The sequence below is a fragment of the Rissa tridactyla genome, chromosome 3 (genome assembly GCF_028500815.1).
Source record: "Rissa tridactyla isolate bRisTri1 chromosome 3, bRisTri1.patW.cur.20221130, whole genome shotgun sequence".
In the NCBI taxonomy this organism is placed as follows: domain Eukaryota; kingdom Metazoa; phylum Chordata; class Aves; order Charadriiformes; family Laridae; genus Rissa; species Rissa tridactyla.
Genome location: NC_071468.1, coordinates 8573985 through 8592870, shown reverse-complemented (window position 1 = coordinate 8592870; position 18886 = coordinate 8573985). Strand labels below are relative to the sequence as shown.

At 41.0% G+C, this 18886-nt stretch overlaps 1 protein-coding gene across 1 annotated transcript in view; it reads right to left on the bottom strand.

The window, feature by feature from the left end:
- The window catches only part of ZC3H6 (zinc finger CCCH-type containing 6), a 29345-nt gene extending 12014 nt beyond the window's left edge, over nt 1-17331 (bottom strand). Inside the window, exons 1-4 of the mRNA XM_054196849.1 lie at nt 16659-17331; nt 4476-4656; nt 2867-2992; nt 1581-1836 (exon numbers count right to left, since the gene is read on the bottom strand). Of these exons, the coding sequence (XP_054052824.1) occupies nt 1581-1836; nt 2867-2992; nt 4476-4656; nt 16659-16750 (655 nt within the window). The 5' untranslated portion in view covers nt 16751-17331. The remainder of the gene's footprint in view (nt 1-1580; nt 1837-2866; nt 2993-4475; nt 4657-16658) is intronic.
- Nucleotides 17332-18886: the final 1555 nt, after the last annotated feature.

The window sequence follows — 18886 nt, the reverse complement described above, 5'->3', positions numbered from 1 at the left end:
TTGTGCTGTTTGGTCACTTTCTGAACGCAGAACTAACCAGTACAACTGGCACCCAGATGTGCGTGCATGTTTCATTGTCACAATATGCAAGATAACCTAAGAAATATGACAGAACAGTTTTGAATATAAAAAAGTTTAAAGGTAACTGTTTGGAAGCCTCAAGAGAGTAATTATCCAGCCAGGCGTCATGGTCTCAACTAAAACCCCTGAGACAGTTATCTGCTTGCTCATCAATTTTAAACCAAAGAAAAGCACTGAGAAAGCTCTGCAGACATCACATCAGCTTCAGGTGGCAGCTACCCTGCTACAGCCAGGCTGATTCCAGTGAAAATGCCTTGACATCATCTCAGATGACTTGCAGACAGAGATTTAGACACAGTATTATCGTGCAGCACATGAAAAGCCATTTTTGTCTCAGCTACAAAGATTCTGCCAACCTTTTGCCAATTTATTTTACTGTGAACCAAAACAGAATACAATAAAACTTCACCGTAGTCAATGAAAGCCAGCTTACTACCTTTGTATAACCCACAATATCTTCTGGAGAACTAGTAAGGTATTCATACTGTCATACAAAACCCTGCTCAAATTTTGCCTGGGAGGCAAACTTTTAACCATAATTAAAGGGAGAAAATTTTGCAAACTGAATCAACAGTTTCTGAAATGAGAACTTGATCGCATAGAAAAAGGGATGAGAACAAGTTAAGTATTTCTAGATGGTAGATGAGGCTATTTCTGGTACATATCGCCTCCATTGCCTAACCTTCCACACACCCTATGGCAATATGCAGTAATACAAGACGACCGGGGAGTCAGAAGTCCCTTCATAACACAGAGGCCAGAGATGTTAAGCTGGCTCAACGAATTGCATTACAATGTCAGGCAAACAATCAGACAGCAAATGAAAGGTGCAAACAAGAATGCTTGCATAACTTGGTTTATAGAAGTAAGGCATGAAATAAGGGCAGCAGGACTCTTCCAGGAATATGTTGCTTAAGAGGAATACTTTCTCACCGGCATTTGTATTGGCCCAGCTTTGAATGCAAGAGAAGTTGTGAAAACAAAAATAATAGGATACTAGCACACTTGTGGGGTATACCAATAAAAGTATTCAGGCACCTATCAAAATTTCTAGGTACTTAATTATATTTTGGGGGGGGGGGGGAGCACACTACATTAGATTTTGGAATTGACATATTTACATGCCTTCCCCCAAACAAGTCCCATTTCAGACTTTCCTGAACTACCACCAGAAAGTCACTTTACAGCCCTATGATTTCTTACTCAAGCAGTTATACAACAAAATTGGCTTTTTAATAGGGTGTTGTTTCTTTATTACTATGTACATATTACCCAACACTTGGTTTTTTTCTTCAATATATACATCAGTGTGACAATATGATATTATTCCTTCACGATGAAGAGCATTATCACTTACTGATGGGAGACTGCAAGCTCATAAGGAAAGTCACCACTGGCAGCTTTCTTCATTCGGCTCTCAAGACAACCATCCAGAAATGATGCGTGATACAACTGCTGCCATCATCCATTACTACAGTCAATGATTCAAATTATCTTACCTTTCTGGATCCCTTTCATCCCCTGTTTTTTCACTGGTTCTTTCGGGAATGGAGGTCCTAAGTCAGTACTGGAGGTCTCTTTAGCTTGCCTGTATTGTTTAAGCTGATCAGCAAAATCTTCATCCTTTTCTTCCTCATTATAATTACCAAAGTTTTCGTCACTGTAATGACTATAGTCATCATACTCCTTACTTTTTATATTTTTTTTATGTTGCATTTTCTGTGAACTCATGTAATTTCCTGATACATGCCCATGCTGTAATGAAAGGGATTACGCTGTTTAGAAGCAGCTCAGTATTTCAAAAAGCACCCCTCCAAACTCCTCTACAAAACCAATTGCTTTTACGTTGTTTTATTGCCACGCTGCCTACCAGGTTTGCACAAACAAGCATCGATAACGCACAGTGAAAACTAGTTATTCACTAAAAATTACTACTTTTGATTCTGAAGGTATCAAAATTGGAAAAAAGATAAAAAAGAACAGCATCAGCACCTATACTCCAGAAAAATGTTCAGTGGTGTTGACAAAACATTTTAACATATGCATTTCTAAGTGTTCTAAATGCTACTTAGATGAACTATGATTAAAATAAATTTTTTCCCTTCATGATCTCAAATCCTGACAATCTCGGGCACAGATGATGCAATCTGTCCTGTCTCTGTCAGTCAAGATGAAATATTGCTTACGGCCACTCCTATGGCAGCACCGTCCCTTCACCCATTTCTGCAGACAGGATCTTCAGATTGTTAATAAATTTGTCTGGCTTAGAGGTTTCTGGAACGGTTTCAGGCTAAAAGGAAGAGTCTCCTCTCCTCTGAAGTACCAGAGTTTCATGAAGCCTCTAGCTGCTCTATTGCAGCTTTAGAGAATGCATTCTATTTCACCCAGTGGTCTCAGGAGGGCTATCGAGCTGCACAGACTGAGAAAAGCCTCAAGGACAAACTGAACTAGCAGAGAGCAGAATCAACTCTTAGGTATTTAAAGGTGCTTTTTCATGAGGTGTTTCTTAGTACAGTCTACAGGCAGTAATAAAGATCTCTTAACTGTTGCCTGATGGAGGAAAAAATAGTATCAGGCTTGTTTACACCACCTACGTTCATGCCACAGATAATGCTTTACATTTGGAGATCTACCCAAGGAGATGAGAACTAGATGTTGCTTCCTGAAATCTGCGAGAATGCGCACGAGTGATCAAGTCAGTCTTCAAAAACGGCATCATTTACATTTGTGTTTTTTAAATTACACCCAAACAAAGACATGAGAAATCAGTTTAAAAAAATACTACCTGACTGAATGAAGAATCATAATCTCTGTATGAAGAGCTGCTACTCTTTTTATGTGGCCTTTCTGTACGCTCAATATCAGAGTCATGGCTGTAGTCTGAACTGTCATCACTGGAAGGGGAGTTATGCTGAAAAAGAAGAAGAAAATAACTCTCAGACACTGTTACATAATTCTCTGTGTAACTGGTCTGCTGTATATGTACTTAAAGGAAGCATTAGACCAACAAATGAATATTTTCTTAATTCGCAGAAACCTCTGCTCCTGGGGGAAGCTAAAGAAAGCATGCTCTTTGACGACCCACTCTTATCAGAGAGAGAGATGTGATCTGATGAGGCTTCACAATGTAAACACTGAGGGCTATGTGGTTTCTCTGGGTTATACCAGCTTCCTACGGGTCTCTCTGAGCTCTGCTTCTTTGCGACATAGCAGGGATGGTGCTGGAAGGCCAACAAATCCGGGAGATGGCTAAAAACTTGCACATGAACATAAAAATTATTAGCATCCTGTCATTTTCTGCTGGGAGAAAACTCAGCATTACTGCACTACAAGGGCTTTATTTACATGTATGGTTTGCAGAAAATTTAGAGGGGAAACCATACGAGAATACTGTATTTCTGTAATTTTTAGAGAATTACCATTGGGTTTAATTTTCTATGTTAAAATTTTGTGAGTCTCTTGCATTTATTTGATTAAAATATACATTAGAAACATCTTAATTAACTTTACTGAAGAATTCATTTAACTAGATTGAAATATTTTCCTCCCGTAAATATGGTAATTAGCACAAAAAGCAAAATTGTAAATTTACGTTTTGCCTCTTATCCTCAAAAACTCTCATTCTCTATGATTCAGCTACCATTACCTTTGTCAGTGGCCAGTGCTGAACTTACACTGCTGCTTAAGATTTAAACAATTCAAGAAGTGGTTTAACACTTCAGCCTTCAGTGTCAGAACCACCACAACCATTCACAATGATAAAGAGCAAAATGCTCATAAATGTCAATATTTTGTAAACTGCTATTAAATACTGAAATAAATACACATCCAGTGAAGATGTATATCACAAATAATAGTCACACTCACGGTCTGATTTTGTATTTCTTTTAAATATAAACCAAGTTTATGAAAATCGCCATCCCTGGAGGTATTTAAAAGACTGGTAGATGTGGTGCTTAGGTACATGGTTTAGTTGTGGTTTTGGCAGTGCTCAGTTGATGGTTGGACTCGATGATCTTAAAGGTCCCTTCCAACCTAGACAATTCTATGATTCTATAAAATGCATTTAGGCAAAGCTAACGAGCAAGTTCACAAACCATCATTTGAAATGTGCTACAGCTGGATTATTTAATGATATATTGTCTCTTACTGCACATAAACTGTCACTGAATCCATGAATATGCACTTCCATGTGTCAAAAGTCTATTTAAACAAATTCTTTAATATTGAAATGCATTGGTAAGATAGGAATCTCAAAAACTCCACTCCAAAGACTGCCTAAATAGCAACAAAATCATTTAAGATTTCTTCTCTAATTCCCTGGATCCTTGTCTAAACCTGGAAATCTGTCATTAAAATAAGCACCTCCAGTATTTTGGTTTGTATTTCCTAACCTTATGCTTATCCCGTCTTCTCCTTTTTGATTTTTTCTTTTCTTTTTCTTTTTTGCGTTTCTTCCGTGATTTTCTGTGTCCTTTTTCATTTTTCTGTTTATCATCACCTTTTGTACCATGTTCTTTCACATCTTCATATGCTGCATCATCTATTTCACCATCTTCGAGCTCTCCATCTTCTCTGTAGGAGGAAAAACATCAATACAATAAAATTACATGTTGTTATCCATCTCATCCACCCAACAGCACAATAAAAAAAACCACACCCAGTATTTCTTTCCATCAGTTACATTTTTATACGTGTGCATACACTTTCCAATACAACTAACACCACAATAACTATAAGGATTTTAGAACTTTCTTTTAAAGCTAAACAAAAATGGAATGCAAGCCGTTAAATGCCCTTGAATTGTACTGCAAAATTGAAGTTTTAGAACTTCTTAAACTTGTATTTTTTTTTACTACTCAGAACAAAAATCTTCTCTGCTTACATCGTTTTCTCTAACCTAGATTAAAAAAAACCTGCTTCAATATATAGCACTCTGTGGTCCTTAAACACATTTCAAACTGAAGAGGTAGTTTAATCATTTCTAGAAATAAAATACTTCTGCTACAATGCTATTACATTCCTTTATGCTGCTGTATTTGCACAACTGATATGGTCAAAATTAAAGACAACTAAAGCTCTCAGAAAACCATACAGGTAAACAGTAGCAATAATGAAAACACGCAGTTGGGCACTGCAGGAAAAACAATGCATTGTAATACCGACACGTTTCCTTCAACACACCAGCTCCTAGAAGTAAAGATGGGTCTGTAGTATCTAGGATGTAATGGCCAAAATCACGAGCAATTCGAAAAAGGAGGATTAATTTGGTGGTTAAGCAGATTCTTCAAAAGGAGTTAGTAGTAGTAGCTGACAAGAAAGAAGTAGTGAACATTTGAATTTCCTTCACTAGAATCTAATAACTGACAGAAACAAGATATCTGATGATGCTACTTTCATAAGCTACCCAGGGTAATTCTTTTCTTTTTAAAATTTGTAACATTGACATTTGTAGGGAGTTGTTTCATACACCAATAAATACTGTAAATGGAACAATATGCATGTGAATGTAACTCCTGCATATGAGTGCAACTCTCAAGTCTTCAATTTGGAATAAACACCAAAGGATGATTTAAAAACAAAAAAAAAAAACAACACAAAATATAACTGCTGTTAAGTGCTTGTACTCTAAGCAACAGAAACGCTCCTGCTTATCTCTGTCACTAGGGGGGAAAAAGTGTCTATGATTACATAAGACTTTATTTAAAGTTCTGTCTACTGACCCAAAAAATAACAACCCTGAAAATATTTTGCCAAGAAAGAAACATTTCCACAAGACACCAGCTAACCTATTTCTCATCCCTATTTCAGACATACTGCTGAAGCAACCTCAACTAGCCTTCTACTATTTGGTATTTGCCAGGGTTTGGTTGCGGAAGAATTAACTGCTTTAAACATTCGTAATTGGCTCTATATAATTATTGCTACATTACCACTGCTTCGGGAATTCAGCCTCTGCAGGCATCGTGGAACCTTACAGAAACTCAGTCCTGAATTTTTACATGGAGATTGCTTGCAAATGCCATCAGTCCTATGGTGTCTGAAACCCTCACCCTATGAATGCACCAGATTCAGCAGATGGTGGGGGCTGCAAGGGGAGAAGCCTGTAAATACTAGAAAACCGTATTAAAACAAAACAAAACAAAAAAAACACAAAAAAAACCCCCAAAAACCAAACCTAAAACAAGACCAAAGTAGTGCTGGGGGCAGTAGAACGTATTAGGACAGAAGGAGCAATTAGGCTATACTAAATTGCCTTACAATTAGTCCACCTCAATCCTGTATTCACAATGCATTAGCTAACCTGATAACCAACTCTGTCTGCTTCAAGGGAACGTGAACAGTCGGGATGGGGGAAGAACTCATCAGGAAGTGAAAGACCTGAGTCCCCACAGTAAAAAAGCAGCGGTTAAGAAGTCAGAAGCAACCCAAAGTTCTGACTTTTTTTAAGAGGAGTAAATGGATATGCCAGGGAGAAGAAAAGGGGAGGTGACATAACTGCTGTATTGTCACCTGGTAGGTACCGGAACTTCTCAAAACTAAATACAACTAAGCATTTAGCAACTAAATGTAACTAAAGTTGCAACTAAATGCAACTTAGCATTTAGCAACTGGAAACAACAACAAAAAAAAACCCATAACACAAAAAAACAAAAACACAACCACCACCAAGATATGACACCAAGATATGATTACAGATCACTAACCAGCCACAGGCAAAAAATGCAAAGAAAAAATAAAACCACACGCAGATTACTGAATCGCATAAAGGCTTTGCAGAAAAAAATAAGCAAATACATCAATTTCAAGGTACCACCTCTTCACCTTTAATTGTCAACTACTGGTGGGATCCTACAGCATATCTACGGCAACTGTGAAACTTTCCTATCATCTCATGGAAGCCCACTGCAACCACGTAAAGACAAGTTATATATATCCCAGCCTCATGAAGATGCTTTGCTGCATTACATGATTGAGAAGTGGACTCGAAGAGATTTTCTAAGCAATGCATAAGAGCAGCTAGTCTACCTAGTGACTGAAAAAAACACTATGGAATATGGGAGAAAGTAATTGTCCAGACAAGTACTGAAGAGAGTTTTGTTTTGCTAAGTAGCACGAAGTAGGAGGACTGAAAAGAAGGAAAACCCAATACGTAATGAAAAAGTTGGCATAAAAAGACAGATCTAATTCGATTAGAAGATTCTGCTGTGGAAGGTGTCATTTAAAGACCAGCATTCACATTGATGGTCAGTAAAAGAAAGTTCACGGCAGGTAGTGAGCGAACTTTTAGGACTTCTAGGACTGCCACAAGCAGCTGTTGAAGCAGACAGCAGCAGCCACAGAAAAGGATGGGATAAACTCACAGAAAGCAAGCCCATTAAAGGCACGGCTGTTCCCTCCAACACATCCAATATAACTGCAGGTGCTAGGAAAAGAAAAATGAACTTAGAAAGAAGGTAAGAAAAACTACCCAACTCCTACGTCTTAAGTTTAGCTACACCGCAAATGCAATCATCGCTGATTTTGCTTATGGCCTTAAACATTTACTTTGACACATTTTGAAAAGGACGTTATTTTTTAGTGCAAATATAGAACAACAGGAAGCTATGAAGTCAAAGTTTGCTTTTGAACAAGTAACAGAAATAAATAATAACAAAGGTATGCCCACTACCAAGTGGGTACCAAACGTGAAGTACAGAGACTGTTTCAGATTCCATTTTTATGTGATTTTTACAAGGTGCTCACCGAGATCTGCTCACAGACAATCCTTAAACTATCTCGCGAAGGACAATATAATACCAAGATACTCCCATACTTAAAAAGAGAGAAAAGATCTGCAGAATATGTACCCCAATCATGAAATAAATCCTGTCTTCAAACACCACAGCGACCATTATCTCCAGCATTCCCTGACAAATTCTGAAGTACACCATACAATATCCCAAGAAAGCATTTGTCACATCTTTCCAGAAGACACTTGATTAATAGTGTGCCTTATGAAACTAAAATGCAAACATTTATGAAATACCTGCAGCTATTAAAAAAACAATATTTCATCTTTTGACAACGTGAGCTAAACTCACTCTCTCAAGGATGTCTACTCAATTAAAATAAGCTCTTAAGTAAAATGCCTACTGAAAATGCTCTTTGGGAAATAAGGTTTTTACTAGTTACTAGTTCCTTTGGGAACTGCTGTCATATATTTACACTTCTGGGATGCATCCAGGAGACTTGAATAACTTTCTAGGTAAAACAATTGGGCAGAATCTCAGTAATACTATCCTCTGGATTGCATTTCAAAGGTAAAATTACAAAAGTCCTCTAATCCCCAAATACCTAAATCCCACAACATCCTAGAACTTTCCAAGCATTGAACTTCAAGAAGGTGTTTAAAAAAAAAAAAAAAAACACACTGGATAAATATGATTTGAAAATACAATGGTAAAAAAATGTACAATTTCTTGGAAATAATTTAATTATACTTCAAAGAAACTTTAAAGGCAGTGATAGGGCAGAAATTACCTTCCATTTTAAAGGCTTTTTTTTCCTTCATTTAAAATCCAAACTGGAGCTGTACGCTAGAAAGCAAGCGCAGAACCTACCACTTTTAGAAGTTCAATTCCTAAATTTATTTGACAGAGTTGGCTATAGCAAGCAGCTTTGGGAAGGGCTTTCAGCAAAATGAACCAAGACTACCTCCTTTTCCACTATGAGTAATAAAAGTCAACAAACAGATGTGGTCTGGAAAAAAACACAGCCAGCGGATGATTTTCTAGGAAATGGGTCCGAGTCTTAGGTTGCATTCCCATTGGCAGTATCTACAACAAACGGATGAGAACACTGATCTAAAAAGAGAGAATATGAACTTCTGTTTTGCACAGTGCATCTTCTTGCTTACAGAATATCTTAGTACACTTCTATTATTGCTAGAAATGCCTGACACACAAACCCCAACATTTTCTTGATCTAGAAAAGCAAGGAAGTAGAATTTCGTTGTCTTTTTCAAGACTCACTTCTCTTTCAACTACCCTGCCCCATGAAACAACACACCACAAAAACAACCTTCACTGAAACAATGCCAACAAGCTGTGGGGGGAACAGTTTACGATGCCTACACAATGCATACCTTGGGAGTCAAAAAGACAACCTCTGTGCTGACGGAACACTAGCAATTTATAACTTTTGGATTCTGTATTTGTTTGCAAAGGCTGAACTAAATCTGATGCATCTTCAGATTAACAGAAGTTAATCCTTGACCTATTACAGTGCAGACCTGCAGTATAAAATTCTGGCACAGAAAACAGCAGAAGAGGTTAACTCACCTCTCACCAGAGATCTCAGCTGTTCCTAGTGCATTTAAAGTCCTTTTAGAAGAGAAACAAAAGTGTCTTCATTAAATACGCAGTTTAAATTGCTTAGAGGTGTTTGGCTACCACTGCCTGACCTACTGGAACCCCTTCATAAAGAGCCCTGGATGACTTGAATGATTAAAACAAGTTGCCATATGGTACTACTATTTCCTCATAACCCATGGGACAGCAAATGCAATCTTGCCATCCAGAAGACAGGAGATGCAAAATTAAGTACAGATCACCTAGACTCTACGAGCTAAACAAATCCTAACTAAACAAATGGCAGCACACTGGCCGTGATCTTTCCTATCAGCCCCTGTACTAGGACTAGCTACACACAAAAAACCTTTGGTTCACCTAGAATGTGAGAGAAAGAACTAAAATTGGTGATGGATCACTCGCTTTTCCACAGTCTACAGATACTCAGAGCTTGATGGCTATGTGAAAACAAAACCATAAAGCACTTCCACTGTCCCAAGAGTACTTCTAGAGCATCTCCAAAATGCATTATAAAGGCACAGAAGCCAAACTATTTTTCAGACAGAATCAGTTTGGTGAAATCACTGAAACAGCAATTTTGCAAGTATTTGGTTAGGTAAAATAGAAATCCACACTTAAAGTAACTCACCATTACTCTAGGGTTTACTGTTTAATTTATGACATTCAAACTCGGCTTTAACTTACCTTTCTTGCCCTTAGTCTGAGTCATTTTTAAAAATAGCATTCCTTATGTTCAAAGAAGATTTACAATTCAAGCTCCTTAAGTCCAAGATACAAAACGAGACGCATTTTCTCAGTACACTGATAACTGTAGCTATGAAATATTTTAAGAAAATTAAAAGGGTTTTGCCTGTGGGACTTTTTTACCAATCTTCCTAACAGAAGTACCTAGCATACTTGTAGATACAGCAGGTGCTACACAAGAATCATACTTCTGTACATTTTAAGAACTTACATGAACAAAATCGTACAACCAAAATGTGAATCGCTATCATTAAACACTATTTTCTGCTAAGCCCATTTTTGGTAGGTTTGCTTCACAGGTGAGAAAGGGTGCCATTTAAAAATAATTACATTTTGTTTTACAATATGATGCTTTTGACTTTATTTATTAGAATAAGCCTTAAAAAGAATATAAATAGCTAAGAGCTTCTGAAAGCATTACCAAGAATAGAAAATGTATGTAGTAGATAAAAATTAAAGGCTGCAAACACCCCCCTTCTACTTCTTGTACACAGAGATTTGCTGTAGAGAAAGGACACAGTAACAAGAATGCAAACTTTATAAATGGGTAGAACTCTTAACACATTAAGCAATTCTTTTTAAGAAGCTACTACTTTCTGGTGATAACTGAATATTACTATCCAAAAATAATATAAAATCTACCATGAGTGCATGGTTAAACCTTAACCTCTTTGTTCTGTGATTAGTTCTAGAAGAGATAGGTTATCAGAAGACATCCAGGATGTCCCAAACCTCATCTTCTCATATAGAAGCAATACGTTAACAGCCCTTAATTTACAGGGGCTGATAACAGCACCATACACCTGTTCTGCTGACCTCTGAGTACCTGTGATAAGGACATATAACGCAGCGGATAGAGTTTAAACTGATGGGAAACTACCTGAGTGTTTCTGACACCAGTCAAGACTCCTTTAGTGAAAAAGCCTTACACCCCCCCTGGATATTACTCCTTAATTTCTTTTGAGCATGTTTTCCTTAGTATCCCAAACTAGATTTCTCCCTCAACCCCTCTATTCTAGCTCCTCATACACTCCTGCTGCTTCAAATAACCCTCCTGCACATATTTTCCACATCCAATGCATCTAAAAAAACATGGTGCTATGCAGCACTTGTGACTGCACAGATGTACCCAGCTATCATTTCTCATCATTACATGCTTACTTTCTATCCTGTTCACTAGCACGAGATGAACCCACAATTTTGTTTTTATAAAATTATGAAGAGCATAGTAACTCAGACGCAGCTCAATGATGTGAAAATTACATGTCGAAAATAAGATCTTAGAGGGCTAAAATTCACTAAATGAATTTGTCCTAGCTCGCTGGTACAATACAGAATTTATTAACGAATAAGGAAAAGAAGTACAAAACTAGAAAGTGTTGTTGCAGTTAACACAACAAGCCAGTGTTAGTTGGCCACAACAAGTGTGTGCCAACTGGCACTGGCTTCTTCGACAATGTAATGCAGGTCACTTAAGAGTACTTTTCACCTGCCCATTAGTTTTGACCACTCTGCAAATGTAAAGTTCTTTTAATCTACAATACACCCAGGCAGTGAAACTGCACCATGAAAAGTTACAGACCAGACTGCCTGAGGGTTTTAACCTCTGTTTTGATTTTATCCGCAGGGCTGGCTTGAACAGATACTGCATTCCCATAAAATGGGGGAAGGAAGTGAGAAAGACAGCAGTGAAGCATGCCAAAAAACAGCTTCCTGTGGCGGTACTGGAGGCCACCAAGCAACTTTTGGAAAGCCCACTTTCTCACCCTGCCACCTAACCATCTCCAGTCTCTGGGGTTTAAGACTGTAGAAGAAATTAGAGAAATTCACACAGGCCACCTCCTCCTCCCCAGGAGGACGAGCAGCAACAGCTACATTATCCAGCTGCATTTTTGCCACTCCTGCAACGTTTGCTGGATGGCAAACAAGCCTTGTTTGCCCAGAGGGCATATTTGGGAGTGATCATCTCTTCACTTCCTAGTTTCCTAATGTCAAAGCAAGTTTTGAAATCATGCTCAAAAACAATAAAGCACTACAAGGCTGCATTCAGTGATCACAAACAACTTCGACTTAACATGAACACATTCTTTGTTGATTAACTAGTACTGAAAAAAAATAATCTCTAAAACCAGCTATAAGTAAACATTTTCAAAGCAAATTACACACACGTGGACAGAGGGCATCAAAGCACCAGACAGACGCATTTAAATAGTCAAGTTTAAAGATGGATGGAAGCCTTATGGCAAGGGAGACTGGGAAAGCAGGCGGGCTGGACAATAGCAGCTGTGGATTAGAGGAGATCTTTAGCCCTTCTGTTCCACAAATGCTTCCCTGATCTGTAATGCTATGGTGCTTCACGGAGCTGAGGAGCCACGCGGATCGAGACAATACACAGACAAATCCACTTGCAATATCACGTTGACTAAGCAGTAACGGAGAAAACGTACAACTTAGGTATATAATACAGATTTAAATTTGTTGTTACTCATCTTGGTTACAACCCACTACTTGCATTCTTCCATTTACTTGCCACCGGCTGTAATTTAGCAGAGCAGGTCTCCATTACAGCGAACCAGACAGACCTGTTAGAGCAGCAGAGTGTAAATCATGCTCGCCGAGGACAGGAGTGCAAAACTGGTACATGGAAAGGGAGCAGGCAATTTCTAAGACAGCTGGAAGAGGAAACTGGGAAAATAAAATAACAAAGGGGTGGCTGGGTGAAGTCTCTATTCACCTGGCTCATCTGGACATACACCGGGCACACACAGCTGGCAAAGGAGAAGCTTCGGAAGAGCAGCACCACAGATAGAAGTGGGCAGACTCACATAATCAAACATTTCACCTACACTTTGTGAAACTCAAATCAGTTGATCTTGAATAAGAAAGCGACTGTACCAGCTTCCTTCTAAAATGAAAAAATTGTATCCAATACATAATGAAAAAGTGTACACTGAGGATTAGCATGGTTCCCGGAAAAAGGAAGCTGAAACGCAACAGACAAGCCCAGCTTTGAAGTGGTGTTTCCCTCTGCAAAAATCAGGAGAATTTTCTAAAGAAAGTTCACGGGGCACTCAGATGCTTGTTGGAGAGCTCTCTCTAATGTAGAATTCCCTTTATTATGCGATGAGTACATAAAAAGCGGCCTGATACTTACACTTGCAATGTAACTCGTAAGACCATGCTGATTACAGAAACACTACTTGCACCTCCGTGATGTCTGAGTTACCATCTCGATGTTCAGACCTATCATTAGGTCACTGCTATTTTTACAGCAGATAATGGTATAAGAAATCTCCAAGTCTGGAGATTAAATGACAGTAAAGCAGAGAGCGCCAACAGAAAGTATCAGTAGCAACCTCATGTTTCTGATTTAAAACATAAATGAATTCCAAGTTATTTTCTAAAGTTCCTGACAATTGTAAATCTGGCACCAATATCAAATGCAGAACCAACTCTAGCAAACAAGTCCTTCTCATGCCTGTAACAGCTCAGTATTAGTCAGAAAATCAAAGTCCACAGAAGTCTGCATGAGGACCGACTTCTTTTATATTTGTGACAAGTGTTTAGTTCTTCTCTTAGGCACATACATTCATCTACAGCATGACATATAGGTGGGACAATGTCTACCAAATAGTTTAAGGGAAACATGAAGCACTCAGTCCTGCAGATGATGGTAACAGCAACCACAAACTATCGCAAGTAATCAGACCTTGCTGACCTCCAGAAGAGAGCGATAATTTGCACATACAGCCGTTTATATACTGGGGCTCCTTTCTGAGAGTTACACTTCTCTTTCCAACACAGTTTCTCCTTCCTGATGGCAAGGGGGAGCTATGTTTATGTATACTCCAAGAAGTGAATTTGCTTTTGCGTATGTATTTGCTGTAACTGAGTTTGCCTGCACCCTCCCTCAGACTTCTTTCTTACCCTATCAAAGATTACCTCCATAACAAGCAATCCTTAATAAAACCTAACCTTACAGGAAAAACTTTAAAGACACCTGTTACCTGTGTGTACAAAGTCCCAACTACTTCATCAAAGAGAATGTCTCCACAATGAGTTAACTGAAAATATTTAAAGAATGAAAAACCTTCCCCACTTAATCAGGTGCCCCATCTATAAACCAAGAAAACAAAGACTCTGGATTAAAACAATCTTCCAACTTAAAATATTCAAAGTATGGACAGACAAGGTTTTTTACTATTTTCTACTTTTCAAAATCACTAACCAACTTCTTTATAATTCTATAGATCTGTTCAAAGCCAAACTAACTAAATGTTAACAGAAATGCTATTAATTTATGCTGCACAAATTGATTTAATCTGTTAAATGTTTTCAGCAGCTTCCTATTATGGGAATTATTATTATTATTATTACTATTATTATTATTAGTCCTACTGAGCTACCAATGCAGTAAAAAATTCATTGCAAGATAAAACATATTGAAACTAGTCATGTTAATTTTAAAATACCAAACTAGTATTACAGTGAGACTCCAATTCAAGGTAACTCAGAATATGAGTGTACCAGGCACTTGCATCTTTTCTATAGAACTTAAATCTGGCTTTTCAACTGACTACAACGGAGACCGGACAAAACCAATTCAGTACTAAAAAATATTCACAGTTAAAGCTGTGCTGCCCCTCCCCTTGGCAAGTCAATCATGTTTTCTGTGGACAGAAAGATTTTAGGCCTTCCCAGTCACCAGCTGGCAGGGAAGCATTTATAAACTTCATAAAGTTAAAATATTACATTTTGACAGGATTACACTTGCACACCTAATATAATACAAAGACTTATATTTGGGGCTTTTTCTTTTTTAACAATGCTCTAGGTGTACTAAGAATATACTTTACTGTACATTACTGTCCTATCAGAGGGGAGCAGAAGTTCTGTAAGTCTTGTTTACAAAAAGTATTAACAGGTAAATGTGTTTATTGTTAGTCTTCTGCTCTTCTGAAAGTAAAACATTACAAAGCAATGTTTATAAATTAACCTGTATTAAAAGTACATTAGGCTATTAGATAGTACTTATTTATTCTATTTCATAATTTACCAGTGTAACAACAGGCGTACTGGTGAGAACAGCTGGTTAGGAACTCTACTTGTCAACATCGCATGACTAACTCCAAGTTAGAAAAACTATGCTTCCAGCAGAACAGTGGGTAACTTGGGCTTGTCCTCAAGGAGGACTTTAAAACACGAAGTATTTTCGATCCCTGAAACAGTAAAAAGTCACAGACTTACTAACTCCAGCAACTCTAAAACACTTCGCCTGCTACTGCTGCACACTTTTACTAAGCAGTTATGCCATATCTTCAGCAATCCCAGTGGGTTACTAGGTTCGCTTTTTACACAGCGCTCTTTTAGGAACATACAGCATGACACAACTTACACTATTTCACAATTAAAAGCTGGAAGGTGAAAACAAGAATCAGCAGCTCAGGGCTCTGCCCTGAACCTGTCACTAAATCACCGTACGATTTTTGGACCAGTCAGTTTGTGTGGCCCTCCACTTCCCAATTTGTAACACAGAATTAGTGACTGTTTCTCCACTGAGGGAACTTAACATTCGCTCACAAGCCCATTTTTCCCCAGTGTTTTTCAGTCCTCTGAAGCAAGTATGGTTTGTGGAGGTTTGTGGGGAGGACAGACTGAAGCCCAGCTGTCGAAAACCAGCATTTTTAACTCCTGCAGTTGTGTCACAAATGCTCTGAGTAGATGTAGACTGAAGGACTGGTAGCTGTCACCCTGGCATAGTATTTTTGGAACTAGTTAGGAAGGCCAGGGCTGCCTGGAGAAAGGATTTGAATTTCCAGCAGCTGCAGGAGAGAAAGGGAGGGAGGAACAGAGGTCCTTTCACCAGGAACAGGACTCTGGTTTTCTGCGCATGGGGACTGAGAGGTGGCAAAGATAACGTCAGTCAGACTTTAATCTGCATAAAAAAAAGATCCAGTTAAATGTGTAAGGTGTAATCTAGCAAGAAAATGACATTAAATATGGATCTAGTGAGAGATTCTTGTATAAACAAAAACAACCAAAAAGAAAAAAAACCAACTGAAAGCACCCTTTCCTACCTGACTAGCAGCGCCAGGGCAAGGGAGAAAAAGAACAATGGTGACATTCAACAGACACCCGCTGGAAAGTGCAATTTATGGAAAGAAATGGAAAACAGTCCCCCTTCCCAGCCAGAATAAATAAATGAAGATGTAAAACGCATGCATTCCAAAAAATAAAACCCTACTAATAATGCACTTCTAATTCAGTGACAGCCCCCCTCCCCTCCTTGCATTCCCCCACCACCACCCCAGTCCTCATCCCGGTCTTCCAGTTTGAAGGTGACCTGCCCCCACAAAAACATCGTTAACCCCCTAGGCACATTAACACACAGCATCATCATCATCATCATTATCAGCATCATCATCACCCCACTAGTATCACCATTATGAGAAGCGGAGAGAGAGAAGAATGTTACTCGACCTTTCGTCCCCTGCATGTTGCCTGTCAGAGTCGGGCATGTTTGGGTCAAGAACTGGGTTTGGGGGTTTGGAGAACAGGCTTTCAAAGGCCATTGTGCTGGCTGTGGTGTGGTGAGGAGGAGGGAGGTGGAGGAAGGCAGGACACTGCCGCTGCCCGTGGTGCGGAGGGAGGAGGAGGAGGTGGCGGCGGCGGCGGCGCGCACAGCCGCTCTGGGGGCGGCTCGGTGAGGAGGAGGGTCGGGTCCCTCAGTGAGGAGAGATGATGAAGGTTTCACTCACGGTTACTTAGTGAGACACTAACGGGCACTCAGTGCAGGGCGAGGCTGCACAGGCTGAGCCCGGCCGCCCCGCGCGGGCAGGAGGAGGAGGAGGCGGCAGCGGCGGCGGCTCGGAGGAGCAGGCCCGGGGCACAGGAGAACGAGAGGACACACACACGGGGGAAGGGAGGTGCTGGTGGCCGGAGATGGCTGCCCTAATTCTTCCTTACAAACATGGCGCCCGCTCGAGGCACTCTCACAAAATGGCGGCGGCGGCAGCGGCGGCGGAGGACGAGGAGAACGGCGGCAGCGGCGACCCCCGGCGCTGGCCCCCAGCTCGCTCAGCGGCCGCGGCCCGCACCCGCCGCCGCCGCCACCACCGCAGCGTCTTCCGCGCCCGTCGGGGCCGCGATGGCGTCGCCTCGCGCTGGCCGCCGCCGCCGCCGCCCGCCAACACGCTCCTCCTCAGCCGCCGCCGCCCCGCCCCGCGCGCGCCGCCGTTGGCTGGCGGATTCCTTCGTCACCGCGCCACCCAGGCCGCCCATTGGCGGCAGCGCGCCGCCCGTCACGCCAGCCGTGACGTCACGCGAGCGCGGCGGGCTCCCACCGCCCTGTCCGGGCGACGTGTGCGCGCGCCAGCGGGTTGCGGGGCGGGGGGGGGGGGGGCGGGGCTCCGCCTCGCCGCGTGCGGGCTGGCGTCACGTGCGCCGTCCGCCGGCCGTTATGGCGGCCGCTGATGGCGGTCGGCGCCCGTTATGGCGCTTCCGGGCCGCTCCTTCTCCCCCGCCCCGCTTCCGCCTCGCGAGAGCCGAGAGCCGAGCCCGGCCACCCCGTCAGCCGCCGTTTCCTCCCCCCCCCCGGCCTCTGGTGCTGCCGCCGCCTCTTCCCTCACCGCCCCTGGCAGAGGAGGCCTGGCCTCCCGCCCGCCCCAGGCCGCCCAGCCCGGCCCCCAGGCCATTATTTAGCTCCGAGATCGACATTTCTAATTAAACAAGCGTTTCCCTCCCCACTGTGGTTATAAGGCGTGTCGTCATGTCAAGGTAAACGTCGTCACCACACCCTTTCTCAGGTTGGGGGCTGTTTAAAGTGCGGGGCCTAGAAAAATCGGCACGTTAACTGAGATGGGTAACACAGTTGTTGCCTAGAGAAGGGGTTATGGGTCAGGGTGCGATAAAGCCAATATTAAAATGGTTGAGAGACAATAACCTATGCAAAAATGGTAAGCGATCAAGAGAAAATACACTTTTGTTAGCATCGCTTAATGCTGTATCACAATCACAAAATAACTATCATTTTATTAAAAGGGCAAAATTCAAAACTCGCTAAGAAATTCTTAATAGAACTATGGAGCAAAATACTGAAGAGCATTATTGAAGCCAATAATGAGAAAAAAAAAAAACAAAACCACAAAAACTCGTAATGTTTGTGTTGATAATTCTACGATAAGGAGTTTGTGCTGTAGCTGTTGGAGGCCTGACCTGCACCTTCAGCTGGATCCCAGCCCATCGCAGGCTGGTACGTCCCACGTTCTTGCTGCTCCGTAATCCGGTAACGCAGGCAGCAGCTCTCAGCATCCCTTTCTGTGCGTGGCGTTTTGCATTTTCAAGTGAGTTGCGTCCCCTTCCGCGGTACCACGTCTCCCCAGTTCAGTACCTTCACCTCAGGATGGGCTTGTCCAACTCAAATAAATAGCGTCAGCTGTAAATGTCACCTCATTGCTCATCCTTGCTTCCATAAACTTTATGTGTCTGTTTACAACAACACTGGCACCAAGATGGACATACACCACCTGCTAGACCTCCGCATGCTGAGAGCTGGCCTTTTATTCCCGCCCCAGTTCTGCTGACTCTCAGCAGTTCATAGTCCCCAGGAGAAGTTTGTTTGTTGTTCTCTAACCCTTATAACATTGTCTTTTGAGGGACTTTGTCAAAACTTTCTGGAAAAACCCCAAGCAAGTTACATCAGCTTATTT